The sequence below is a fragment of the Microcaecilia unicolor genome, chromosome 6, assembly GCF_901765095.1.
Source record: "Microcaecilia unicolor chromosome 6, aMicUni1.1, whole genome shotgun sequence".
Classification (NCBI taxonomy): domain Eukaryota; kingdom Metazoa; phylum Chordata; class Amphibia; order Gymnophiona; family Siphonopidae; genus Microcaecilia; species Microcaecilia unicolor.
In genome coordinates this window covers 206,014,112-206,027,074 of record NC_044036.1, presented here as the reverse complement: position 1 = coordinate 206,027,074, position 12,963 = coordinate 206,014,112, and the positions used below count along the sequence as shown (strand labels likewise).

Here is a 12,963-nt window from a genome sequence, read left to right as displayed (position 1 = left end):
GTAGTACACTGGCCCTCCTGATATGCCAGGACACCAACTGGGCACCCTAGAGGTCAGTGCGGTGGACTTCAGACAACGCTCCCACATGCATAGCTCCCTTACCACGGGTGCTGAGCACCCAACCCCCCTCCCCCAAAACCCACTACCCATAATTGTACAACACTACCATAGCTCTTAGGGGTGAAGGGGGCACCTACATGTGGGTACAGTGGGTTTTGGAGGCCTCCCATTTACCAGCACAAGTGTTACAGGTGGGGGGGGGGGGGGGATGGGCCTGGGGCCACCTGGCTGAAGTGCACTGTGGTACCCACTAAAAGTGCTCCAGGGACCTGCATACACGCAGGCCTCTAGGACTGGTTGCTGCTATATAACATTGGCACACCAGTTGACACCTGAAGACTAATCTCTCTGAAAACGTCCTTTATTGGAATAACCGCATTTACTCACAGTTAACTGCAGATCAGAGGTTGTGCCCCACTGGCAACAAGTCTCCCTGGTACTGAGATGAGCAGTAGATCAGAGCTGGCAGAATGCTGTTCAATGCCCTCTTTCAGCCACATTCAAGGTAAGAACTAAGTTCTGTAACGTGGCTAACACAGGAAAGGGAACTAAAACTGGCTTACAAAAATGGCCACTACCGCATGGACTACAACAGGAAACACAACAGGGCACACTCTGACCCAGTAGGCAGGGGGAAAAGCACCATGGGAGAAGAGCCTACCAACTACCAACATCGTGAGACTGTAACATAAGCTAATGAAATCACAGAGCCCAATACCCTACACCCACCACAATGCAATGCTGATGTGACCCTGTACTGCACCCGAGAGCCACATCTGACCCAAGGAAAGGCTGTGAGAGGATCGAACACATTCTGCTGTCATGGAGGTGGGTACGGCTTTTGAGGCTGGCATAGAGGCTGGAAAAAAAGTTTGTAAAGTGGGGGTTTTTTGGTGGGAGGGGGTTAGTGACCACTGGGGGAGTCCGGGGAGGTCATCCCCGATTCCCTCCAGTGGTCATCTGGGCAGTTGGGGCACTTTTTTGGGACTTGTTCGTGAAAAAAAGGGTAAAAAAAAGTAACCCAAAATCGCCTTTTTTTTCGATTATCAGCTAAAGACGCCCATCTCTCCTCGGCCAATAACCACGCCCCAGTTCCGCCTCCAACACGCCTCCGACACGCCCCCGTCAACTTTATTCGTTTCCACGACGGAGTGCAGTTGGAAACGCCCAAAATCGGCTTTCGATTATATCGATTTGGGCGCCTTTGCAAGATAAACATCTATCTCCCGATTTAGTTCGCACTATAGGCGTTTTTCTCTTTCGAAAATAAGCAGGATATTGTCTCTCAATCATCCCCCTCCCCCATATACTTTTTAAATAGTCACTGGCAGCGAGCAGCAATTAATACACACTGCTCATGTTGGCCCCACAGCCTTCTTTCTGATACAACTTCCTGTTTCCGCATAGGCGGGAATACATCAGAGGGAAGGCTTTGGGGCCAGAGTGAGCAGTATGTATCAGTCGCTGCTCGCTGCAAGCAAAGATCTGCTATTTACAAAGTATGTAGGAGGGACGGGAGTTTTTGGCAAGTGGGGCTTGGGGATCCCTGCCAGCCACATCACAGGTGTGCTGCTACTGGGTGGACCTGAGTCCAAAATGGGTGGGCCTGGGCTCACCCGGGTCCACCCTTGGCTATGCCACTGATCCATATTGAAGCATCGATGTCTAAACTATCAGCGGGGTGAATGCAGCAACTTAAACATGTATTTGCCTGCAGATAGATGTGTATGTTGGTATTTCAGAGCATACATGTGTTTGTGTCGGAACATATACATGTTTGGGGCCCTTTTGCTAAGCCACGTAGGCATCTACGTGCGCCCAATGCGCATCAAATTGGAGTTACCGACCGGCTACTGTGAGACCTGGGCAGTAATTTCATTTTTTGCGCGTCTGGTATGCGTCTCGAAAAATAATTTTTATTTTCCTGCGTGCGGCAGAAACCAGGCGGTAATTGTCATTCTATGCACGTACACGATTGCCACACAGTTACTGCATGAGACCTTACCGCTAAGTCAATGGCTGGCGGTAAGGTCTCAGACCTAAAATGGATGCGTGCCAATTTTTGTTTTGCCGCATGTCCATTTTCGGCAAAAATTATAAAAAGGCCTTTTTTACAGGCACCCTGAAAAATAGATATGCATATGCCCAAAACACGTGCCTACACTAGCATAGCCCATTTTTCAGCGCACCTTAGTAAATGGACCCCTTTGTTTTCTGAAGCTGTCACAGAGCCTGATAAACCCTGTCAGTATTGCTTTCAAGGGGTCAAAAAATAGTAGTCTCCTGATATTCAGTATTATTTAACCAGTCAGGAACAGCTCTTGGCTGGTTAAATGGCACTTAACTGGCTATCTGCTATATTCAGCACATTGCCGGTGAAGTTTGACGGCCAAATCGGGCCACTGCAATAGCACGCCTACCTTTAGACAGTTTAAACTTAACTGGCTTGTGCTGAATATTTGCTTGGCCAGTTAAGCTTAAACTGGCCAAAAATAAATTGGATATTCAATGCCGGTCATTGAAAATGGCCCGGCAGTGAATATCCGGTTTCACCACCGATCGCGGGAGATAGCCGGGCTGCCTCCAGTGGTGTGAATATTAGCTTCTGTGGGATTGAGGGAGAGACCATTCCTAATCCCTCCAGTGGAGCACTGAATGAAACAAGAATCTTTCTGTAAACTAGAGATCCACCCAGGGCCGGTCTTAGGCAGAGGCGACCAAGGCGACCGCATAGGGCCCCGCGCCTAAGGGGGCCCCGCGCAGCGCGCCTCAACTCTGCCTCGCTCGTGCCTCCGCTCCGACCTCCACCGCTGCTCGCCTTAGTCGCCTGAGATGATCCCCATTCCCGCAGCTCGGCCGCTCCGCTCCCGCCACCACCGGCGCGGCGCCCACCCCCGGCTTGGGCCCGCTGAGCCCGCCGTCAGCTCCTGAGTCCCCAGACCCCGGCGACTAACTGAGCGATGCCAGCGAGCCAGCCCAGGCAGTGATGGCCCCGCCCCCGACGGCGATGACAGACAGTTGCAGCGCGACGGCTCACCTCCAGGCTCCAGCTTCCCGCTCAATGTCCCGCCTTCTGATGTATTTCCTGTTTCCGGACGTGAGGGCGGGAGTCACTGAGCGGGAAAAGCTGGAGCCTGGTCGGAGGTGGTGAGGATGTGAGGTGAGCCATCGTTGCTGACGCCAACAGTTGTGCACTTATGCCAAATCAAAATCGGATTCCATGCAGGCAGGAGATCAGGAGAAGTGTCTCTCTCATCTAACGACGCTTGCGGATGGTGCAAGGGTTGGAAATGTCTGCCTCCCTGAGAGGGATTTGGCCCAACAACATTAGTTGCTGGAGAAGCTGAGCAAGTAAGATCTTCTGGTTTGGAAGAGGCTGTTTCTAACATATCTGGGTTATTTTCACATAGATCTGCAGATATTTCTCCTGATAAAAATTTGGATGGCAATAGCAGATTTAGCTAAAACACTGCTTCCAGTAATTAATGATATGACACCTCGAATTAATCATTTGGAAGCTAGACTGCAATCACAGGAAGAAAAGATTACTAAGCTAAAATCTGAGAATGGAAATCATGAAGTAGCAAAATCTGATATAAAGTAGGTACAATCAGTTCAAACTATTTAGTAACTGATGTGGCTACTTGCCTCTCTGGTTTGATGGGTTACAGAGTAATAGGGGAATTTGAAAGTACTGGATCTTTTCTTAATATTTTTCCTTTATTCTCCTTTGTTATGAGAATTGGAACTACTAATTGTAGTGGACTTGAACTGAATAATTTATGGGGAGGGGAGGTTTCATGATAGCATTGTGCTTATTATTTCAATCAGTTTTTTTGTACAAGTTTAGCTTCATTTGTCTTTATTTGAAATTTCATAAATAAAAAAATGTTCTAAAAATTGAATAATCTTATCAATGGGGTGGAGCCAGGTTGGGGGCAGAGCTAGGGTGGGCAGGGCTAGGGTGGGCAGGGCTAGGATGGGGCCCCACCAAATTGGTCTGCATAGGGCCCCGCACTTGCTAAGACCGGCCCTGGATCCACCCTAGTTACATCCAAAACATGCCCAGATCATAAATGCAAGTATTCCAGTTTTGTACGTGTAAATTGGCTTTCTAATAGACTTGTAAAAACTATACATGTCTAAAAGCAGGTTTCTGCACATCCAAAATATGAATAAGGCATCTAAAATGATTGCCATAACCTCTTTTGAATATCAGTATGAAAGCTTTGAAAGTTACCCTGCTTTCAAGGGGTCCTTTTACTAAGGTACGCTGAAAAATGGCCTGCAGTAGTGTAGGTGCATATTTTGGGTGCGTGCAGAATCATTTTTCAGTGCACCTGCAAAAAATGTCTTTTTTAAACTTTTTGCTGAAAATGGATGTGCAGCAAAATGAAAATTGCTGCGTGTCCATTTTGGGTCTGAGACAATACTGCCAGCCATTGACCTAGTGGTAAAATCTCACACGGTAACCAGGCAGTAATGACCCATGCACATCAAATTCCACTCGGGGTGTGCCCAATATGCACATCCGAAAATAAAAATTATTTTTCAGACACACATATCGGACACACACCAAAGATGAAATTACCGCAAGAGCCACATGGTAACCGGGCGGTAACTCCATTTTGACATGTGTTGGGCGCACGTAGATGCTTACGAGGCATAGTAAAAGGGCCCCTAACATTTTAATTTAACAAGCAGAAAATTTATCAGCTTAATCCACAACCTCTTTCCATCAAGTTTTAAGACAGTTTCACGCCAGAAGCGGCAGGTACGTCAGTGTCCCTTGTTGGAAGTTGCTCCAATAAAATACTACATAATTGTCTATGGATAGTGAGGAGGCATAAATATACATGGGAAAATATCAATAGACATATGTATTTTTTCCTTGAAAACTGATGTAGTCTGTATGTATTATTTCAACATTGGACTTATAGTAAAATACAGAATATAATACAGTAATCTTTCACATTGTGCTATGTCTTATGATTAGAGCCTTTATCAAAAGCCTTTTTTTTTAGTTTTCCCTTTTTTAAAAATTTCTTGTATTGTTCTAGGATCATCAAACCATTTTAAGAGCATGGGCTCTCAAAGATTTTGCTCCAAATTGTCCTCTCTATGTTCAGATACTAAAACCTGAAAATAAATTCCATGTCAAGTTTGCAGGTACGTTTTAAATATTGAAATGTACAAATTGTTCAGCATCTTGAAACAGATAAACATTGCTTCTTCTGTGATTTATATAGTAGGAGTTATTTTTGCAAAAGATTTCAAATCAGGCTCCAGTTATTATGGGAGGGGTTCTCACAGGGATCTCTTATTCCATTTTTCTAGTCCTAGCTTGTCTCACATTTGCAGGAATGCCCCCTCTGTATCAATGCATTAAGGGGGTCTTTACAAAGCCATGCTAACGTTTTTAGCTCACGGTAAAACTCAGCTGGCAGTAAATGCTGAGACGCCCATATGAATATACTGGGCATCTCAGTGTTTATCACAATCTGATTTTTACCGCGAGCTAAGAACACTAGTGAAGCTTTGTAAAAGACTCCCTAAGAGATTGTGCTTGGAAAATTGCTAAAAGAATTGCATTTGGGTAAAATTGCAGGGCTTTTCGGAATAGGCCAAGGGGCTTAGATGGCCAAAGCTGATACTGAAACAGCATTTGGACATGGGACTAGAAACATGATGGGACTGGCTGCTCTGGACATCAGGATTTGATGGTTGGCCTCCAGGGCATACTTTGGGACCAGCTTGTTCCATTATTGCTGAAGGCATAGTGTTTCTTCTTCTTCCCATGAAGTCATTAATCATTAGGGTGAGAATGGCCTATGTAAGGAGTGGATTTAATTCACCAGATGAAAAGAGAGATTTTTGGCAGCTTGTTCTTTCTGGTATATGCATTTTGTTTGGTCCTGCATGTTACCTATACTGATGTGCCTAGATACCAAGATGGTGCAGGTAATAGAGAGGTGCACCATAGGAAACATTCTAGGTTTGTAATAGTATTGGAGGGTATTGGGAATATCATATGAGTTACTAACTGCTGACTATCCAGGTTCTATTTTCTTAGCATACTTCAGGATGTACTGGAGGCTTATTATGGTGGCACTTGGCCACAACTGGTTTAATGGGAGAACAGTGACAAGCTCCAGACTGTCACTGCTTTTGGTGGAAAAGAAGAGGTGATTTTGGTCCAGATGTGGTTTTGGTTGGGTTTTGGGAGTCATTGAAGGGGTAGAGGTAATTGATTTTATCTTGGCTCATGTGCAACACCACCACAGCTATTGATCAAGGATTTACATCATCACTGGCCCTTGTGGGGAGTGCATAGATAATATCTTTGAAAATATATATATTGGGAAAAGATGTTTGCGAAGGAGTGGTGCAAATGCCAATGTTAAGCTCACACTTTTTCAGTTGTAGCTCAAGGTGAGTTACATTCAGGTACAGTAGTTATTGTCCCTCTCCCTGGAGAGCTTACAATCTAAATTGGTACCTGAGGCAATGGGGAATTATGTGACTGGACAAGATTCAAGGAGAAGCAGTGGTATTTTAACCAGGCATCCCCTGTTGTCAGCCCAGGGCTTTAACCGCTAAGCTACTCCTGCAAATTCCTGGAGTTGAAGTAGTCCATAAATTGTTATTAAGATAGACCTGTGGAAAGCCACTGCTTATCTTTGGGGGTAGATAGTATGGAATCTTAGTAATTCATGGCATTCGGTCAGATATTTGTGACCTGTCTTGGTCACTGCTAGAAGCAGGATACTATTGTAACCCTAGCCTCACCACACGTAGTCCAGGCACCAGCTAGATTGTCACGGGTCAGCACCCAAGACCAGGGCCACAAAGATATTTCCAAACCAAGACCCACCCATGGTTACACAGACTGAGCTAGACGCAAGCCGGGGCTGGATAAAAATTTGAAGGCCATAGGTTTTTATGCTAGGGCTTTTTATCTCTGTATTCTGTTCTTTCTTTACAAGTCTGGGAGTAAATATGTTCCACTCTCACTCAAAGAAAAGACTCCAGTCCAGAGAGTTATACAAAATAACCCAATTTTTCTGAAGACTCTGCAACAGACAGTTCAAATCCTCTTTAAAACTGTCAACTTGTAATCCAACTTGATATCAGATGCAAACTATAAATCCAGAGCCAAACTTAGGGACATGGTGTATCTTCTCAAATGCAATTTATAATCCTACAGTATGTACAAATTTACAGCTCCTCCTGTCCAGAAATGGAAATAAAATACCCATCCCTTCTGAGTGTAACAACATGTGACTGTGTCTGCAGCACTTGAGCAAGAAGCAGATCTTCCTTTCCATCAGACCTTCCTTCCTATCCATGCTCCTCTCCTTCAAAGGAGTATCTTTCCAGGCTACCACCTTTAGCTCTTCACTGTTCCTGCCCCCAGTCTGGGATCCCCTACTTCCCACCAGGAGCACTCCTCGACTTCACAGTTAATGCTTTACTGACAGAAACTTTCCTCTTTGGTCAGCTTTAGTTTCTTGAATTCATCCAGTGCACCCCCATCTTCTCAAGGGTCCCAGAGGAGGTACAGAGGGGCATAATCGAACGTCGCCGGCCAAATAGATCGCCGGCGATCTACTGTATGTTGGCGGCGGTGCTACAGCTGGCCGGAACCGTATTATCAAAAAAGATGGCCGGCCATCTTTTTTTTTCGATAATACTGTTTACCTCGGCCAAATGCTGTGGAGTTCGCCGGGTTTGAGATGGCCGGGTTTGTTTTTCAGCGATAAATGAAAGTTATGTCGGCCATCTCAAACCCCGGCCAAATTCAAGGCATTTGGCCGTGGGAGGAGCCAGCATTTTAGAGCACTGGCCTCCCTGACATGCCAGGACATCAACCAGCCACCCTAGGGGTCACTGCGCTGGACTTCAGAAAAGCTCCCATGTGCATAGCTCCCTTACTTTGGGAGCTGAGCCCCCCAACCCCCCCCCCCCCCCAAACCCACTACCCACAAATGTACTGCACCCACTAAAATTGCTCCAGGGACCTGCATACAGCCTCTAGGACTTATTGCTGCTGTATAACTTTGGCACACCAGTTCACACCTGAAGACTAATCTCTCTGAAAAAGTCCTTTCTTGAAATAACGACGTTTACTCACAGTTAACTGCAGATCAGAGGTTGTGCCCCACTGGCAAAGAGTCCCCTGCTACTAAGATTAGCAGTAGGTCAGAGCTGGCACAATGGTGTACAATGCCCTCTTTCAGCACCATTCAAGGTAAGAACTATGTTCTCTAACATGGGTAACACAGGAAAGGGAACTAAAACTGGCTTACAAAAATGGCCACTACCGCATGGACTACAACAGGAAACAAAACAGGGCACACTCTGACCCAGTTAGCAGGGGGGAAAAGCACCATGGGAGTAGAGCCCAATACCCTACACCCACCACAATGCATTGCTAATGTGACTGTGCAGGGCACCTAACAGAAAAGGTGTCACACTCACCCCAGAGCCACATCGCAACCAGGGAAAGGCTGTCGGAGGATACAACACATTCTGCTGTCATGTAGGTGGGTACAGCAATTGAGGCTGGCAAAAAAGGTTTTTAGTTTTATTTTTTTAGTTTGGAAGGGGATTGGTGACCACTGGGGGAGTATGAGGAGGTCATACCCCATTCCCTTCAGTGGTCATCTGGTCAGTTGGGGCACCTTTTTGAGGCTTGGTTGTGAAAATAAAAGGACCAAGTAAAGCCGGCGAAATACTGCTTAATGCCGCTTTTTTCCCCCCATTATCGGCGAAAGCCGGCCATCTGGTAGCCACGCCCATGCCCGCCCATGTCCTGCCTTCACTAATCTACCGACACGCCCCCTTGAACTTTCACCGGCAAAGCGACGGGAAAGCAGCGATGCTGTCAAAAATGCCGCTTTTGATTATACCGATTTCGCCGCTTTTAAGAAATCACCGGCCATCTCCCGATTTGTGTCGGAAGATGGCCGGCGATCACTTTTGATTATAAGCTGGACAGTCAAAGAAAGACCTTGTGCTTCCCACAACATTAACTTTTATTAAACTTCTAACTTCTCCCCCATTGCCATTCAACAGCCAGAAACATTTTCTTCTCCTTTACCCAGGAACCCATCCCCTTGGGCTGGACCATTTACCACCCACAACCTCAGAGCCCTCCCCTCAGTAACTCTATCTGGAGAGTTCTCGCATGATCTTTAGTAATCCCCATTATAATGGGGGATTACACTATACTAGATGAATCTTTGTTCTAACCCAGTATGGCAATTCTTATGTGTTAACATACATTATTTGCAGCAGGGCCCATTTTATGTAATTAACACTGCAGTGAATAACATTCATTGATAGCATTAGTGTGCTGTTAGGAAATGATCCCCACAAACGATAAGAACTTGTTTGGTATTCACAAATAAGAAACACTGAAATCTGCAAATCAGAAGGTGACTTAAAAAAGCATCGTATTTAGAGGTCAGTATACTAAAAGTGGGCTGAATTTCACACACAAGATATCATTTTACATGTGGAGGTTTTCCACCAGGATTCATATACAAATAAAACTGCTAGAAAACAAATACTGTTCGAAAACTAGGATGCAAAGACACTGCTTTTTATCGGTTTTCAAAAGGTTCATACAGAGAGGGGCATTTTTGAACGGGGCCGGCCATCTCTAAGGGCGCTCATCTCCGAGGACGGCGCCGCGAAGGGGCGGGGCCAACTGTATTTTGAACGAGATGGGCGTCCATCTTTCGTTTCGATAATACAGTTGGGGCCGGCCAAATGTCAGAGATGGCCAGGTTTGAGATGGCCGGCCTCGGTTTTTGCCGATAATGGAAACCGAGGCCGGCCATCTCAAAGCCTGCCAAATCCAAGGCACTTGGTCGTGGGAGGGGCTAGCATTTGTAGTGCACTGGTCCCCCTGACATGCCAGGACACCAACTGGGCACCCTAGAGGGCACTTCTAAAAATTAAAAATAAAAATCAACATAGCTCCCAGGTGCATAGCTCCCTTACCTTGAGTGCTGAGCCCCCCAAAACCCACTCCCCACAACTATACACCACTACCATAGCCCTAAGGAGTGAAGGGGTGCACCTACATGTGGGTACAGTGCGTTTCGGGTGGGTTTTGAAGGGCTCCCATTTTCCACCACAAGTGTAACAGGTAGGGGGGGTTGGCCTGGGTGCCCCTGCCTGAAGTCCACTGCACCCACTAAAACTGCTCCAGGGACCTGTATACTGCTGCGATGGACCTGAGTATGACATTTGAGGCTGGCATAGAGGCTGGCAAAAAAGTTTTTAAAGTTGTTTTTTTGAAGGTGGGAGGGGGTTAGTGACCACTGGGGAAGTCAGGGGAGGTGATCCCCGATTCCCTCCGGTGGTCATCTGGTCAGTTTGAGCACTTTTTTGGGACTTGGACCTGAAAAAAAGGGACCAAGTAAAGTCGGTCAAATGCTCGTCAGGGCCGGCTTTCTTTTTTCCATTATCGGGTGAAGCCGGCCATCTCTTAAGCACGCCCTGACACGCCCCTCTCCCGCCTTCGCTACCCTTCTGACATGCCCCCTTGAAGTTTGGCCAGCTCCGCGATAGACTGCAGTTGAGGCCGGCCAAAATTGGCTTTTGATTATGCCGATTTCGCTGGCCTTGAGAGATGGTCGGCCATCTTCCGATTTGTGTCGGAAGATGGCCGGCGATCTCTTTCGAAAATAAGCTGGAGAATGTGATGTTTTGCAAACCTTTGAATCACAGTGTCTCACACATCACACATAAAGGGCAATTCTATTATCTAGGCGCCTGCATTTATGTGCCACTTGTGAGCAAAAGTGTCTAGAATACTAGCACCTATGTGCCTTTCTTTACACTTACCCATGAATGTGCCATCAGGATGCCCAAGTGCTATTCTGCAAATATGGAGCTTACTTAGCTTGTATTTTCAAGGGGGATATACACATGGACAGAGCATGGGCAGGGTTCCCACATACTATCACATACTGTAGTTCAAGTTCAATTTTATTTGACATTCCTCTATGTATACATAAGACATCTAAGCGGTTTACAATTCAAATCAATGATAATGGGGATGAAGGTACATAAAAATCAAAAAAACAAAGCAAGGCAAAAATTACATAAGTACATACATAAGTACATAAGTATTGCCATACTGGGAAAGACCAAAAGTCCATCAAGCCCATCATCCTGTTTCCAACAGTGGCCAATCCAGGTCACAAATACCTGGCAAGATCCCAAAAAAGTACAAAACATTTTATACTGCTTATCCCAGAAACAGTGGATTTTCCCGAAGCCCATTTAATAATGGCCTATGGACTTTTCCTTTAGGAAGCTAGCCAAACCTTTTTTTAAACTCCGCTAAGCTAACTGCCTTTACCACATTCTCTGGCAACGAATTCCAAAGTTTAATTACACGTTGAGTGAAGAAATATTTTCTCCGATTCGTTTTAAATTTACTACATTGTAGCCTCATCGCATGCCCCCTAGTCCTAGTATTTTTGGAAAGCGTAAACAGACGCTTCACATCTACCCATTCAACTCCATTCATTATTTTAAAGACCTCTATCATATCTCCCCTCAGCTGCCTTTTCTCCTAGCTGAAGAGCCCTAGCCGCTTTAGCCGTTCCTCATAGGGAAGTCGTCTCATCCCCTTTATCATTTTCGTCGCCCTTCTCTGTACCTTTTATAATTCCACTATATCTTTTTTGAGATGTGGTGACCAGAATTGAACACAATATTTGAGGTGCGGTCACACCATGGAGCGATACAAAGGCATTATAACATCCTCATTTTTGTTTTCCATTCCTTTCCTAATAATACCTAACATTCTATTTGCTTTCTTAGCCGCAGCAGCACACTGAGCAGAAGGTTTTAACATATCATCAACGACGACACCTACGTAGATCCCTTTCTTGGTCTGTGACTCCTAACGTGGAACCTTGCATGATGTAGCTATATTTCGGGTTCCTCTTTCCCTCATGCATCACTTTGCACTTGCTCACATTAAACGTCATCTGCCATTTATTTATTTTTATTTATAATATTTTCATTATACATTCAAGTATTAAACTTGTACAGAAAAGTAAAGTTCTGGTACATCAAACATTAATACATATTCCTCTCAGATCAGAGGACAAAGAAAAAAGACTAAAGGACAAACATTTCTACTAACTTTACTCAAGTCCACAATTGGAGATTCAAGATTAACTAAATGGAATTCTTAATAACAACAATTTTTAGAAATATTTACTTGGTGTAACCTATCACAGTGCCAACTAATACTTATTCAAGAGATTGCCCTCACTTCTTTTTCCTAGCTGTTAGTTGGGACGGTTCAAAAAACCCCCCAAATTTGTTAGACTGATAGTTAACCACACACTTAAAGGGGTACCTTAAAAAAGTAGCCCTTAATTGTAGAACCCCCGGTTTCATCAATAGAAACTGCTGGCGTCTCTTCTGAGTTTCTTTAGAGATGTCAGGGAAAATTTGGATACGCTGACCCAAAAAGGTCTTCTTTTTATTTTTGAAAAAGAGTTTCATTAACCATTCTTTGTCAGGTAATAAGGTTACCGTTGCTATTAAAGTCGCTGGTGTTACATCACTAATCAGAAGTTTCAAGAAGTGCTGAGACATCCAATTCTTCAGCTTTCTGAATCTGCTGTGATTTAGAAGGTAGATAATATATCCGAGTCAAGGGAGGCATATTCTCTTCAGCTATTTCAAATATTTCTTTTAAGTACTTTTTTAACATCTCCTGTGGGGAGATAATGTCTCTTCTAGGAAAATTCAAAAAGCGCAAGTTGTAATTTCTTGCAGCATTCTCCAGAAATTCTGTCTTCCTTCTTAAGGATACCAAATCTTTCATTATATTTTCATGACAGGAAAAAGTCTTCTGTAACA

General features: G+C 44.9%; 1 protein-coding gene across 3 annotated transcripts in view; it reads left to right on the top strand.

The window, feature by feature from the left end:
- Positions 1-12,963, top strand: part of KCNT2 (potassium sodium-activated channel subfamily T member 2) — a 1,050,204-nt gene that overhangs the window by 753,329 nt on the left and 283,912 nt on the right. For all 3 annotated transcript variants that reach the window (XM_030206382.1, XM_030206381.1, XM_030206379.1), the window contains exon 13: positions 5,121-5,229. In XM_030206382.1, the coding sequence (XP_030062242.1) occupies positions 5,121-5,229 (109 nt within the window). The remainder of the gene's footprint in view (positions 1-5,120; positions 5,230-12,963) is intronic.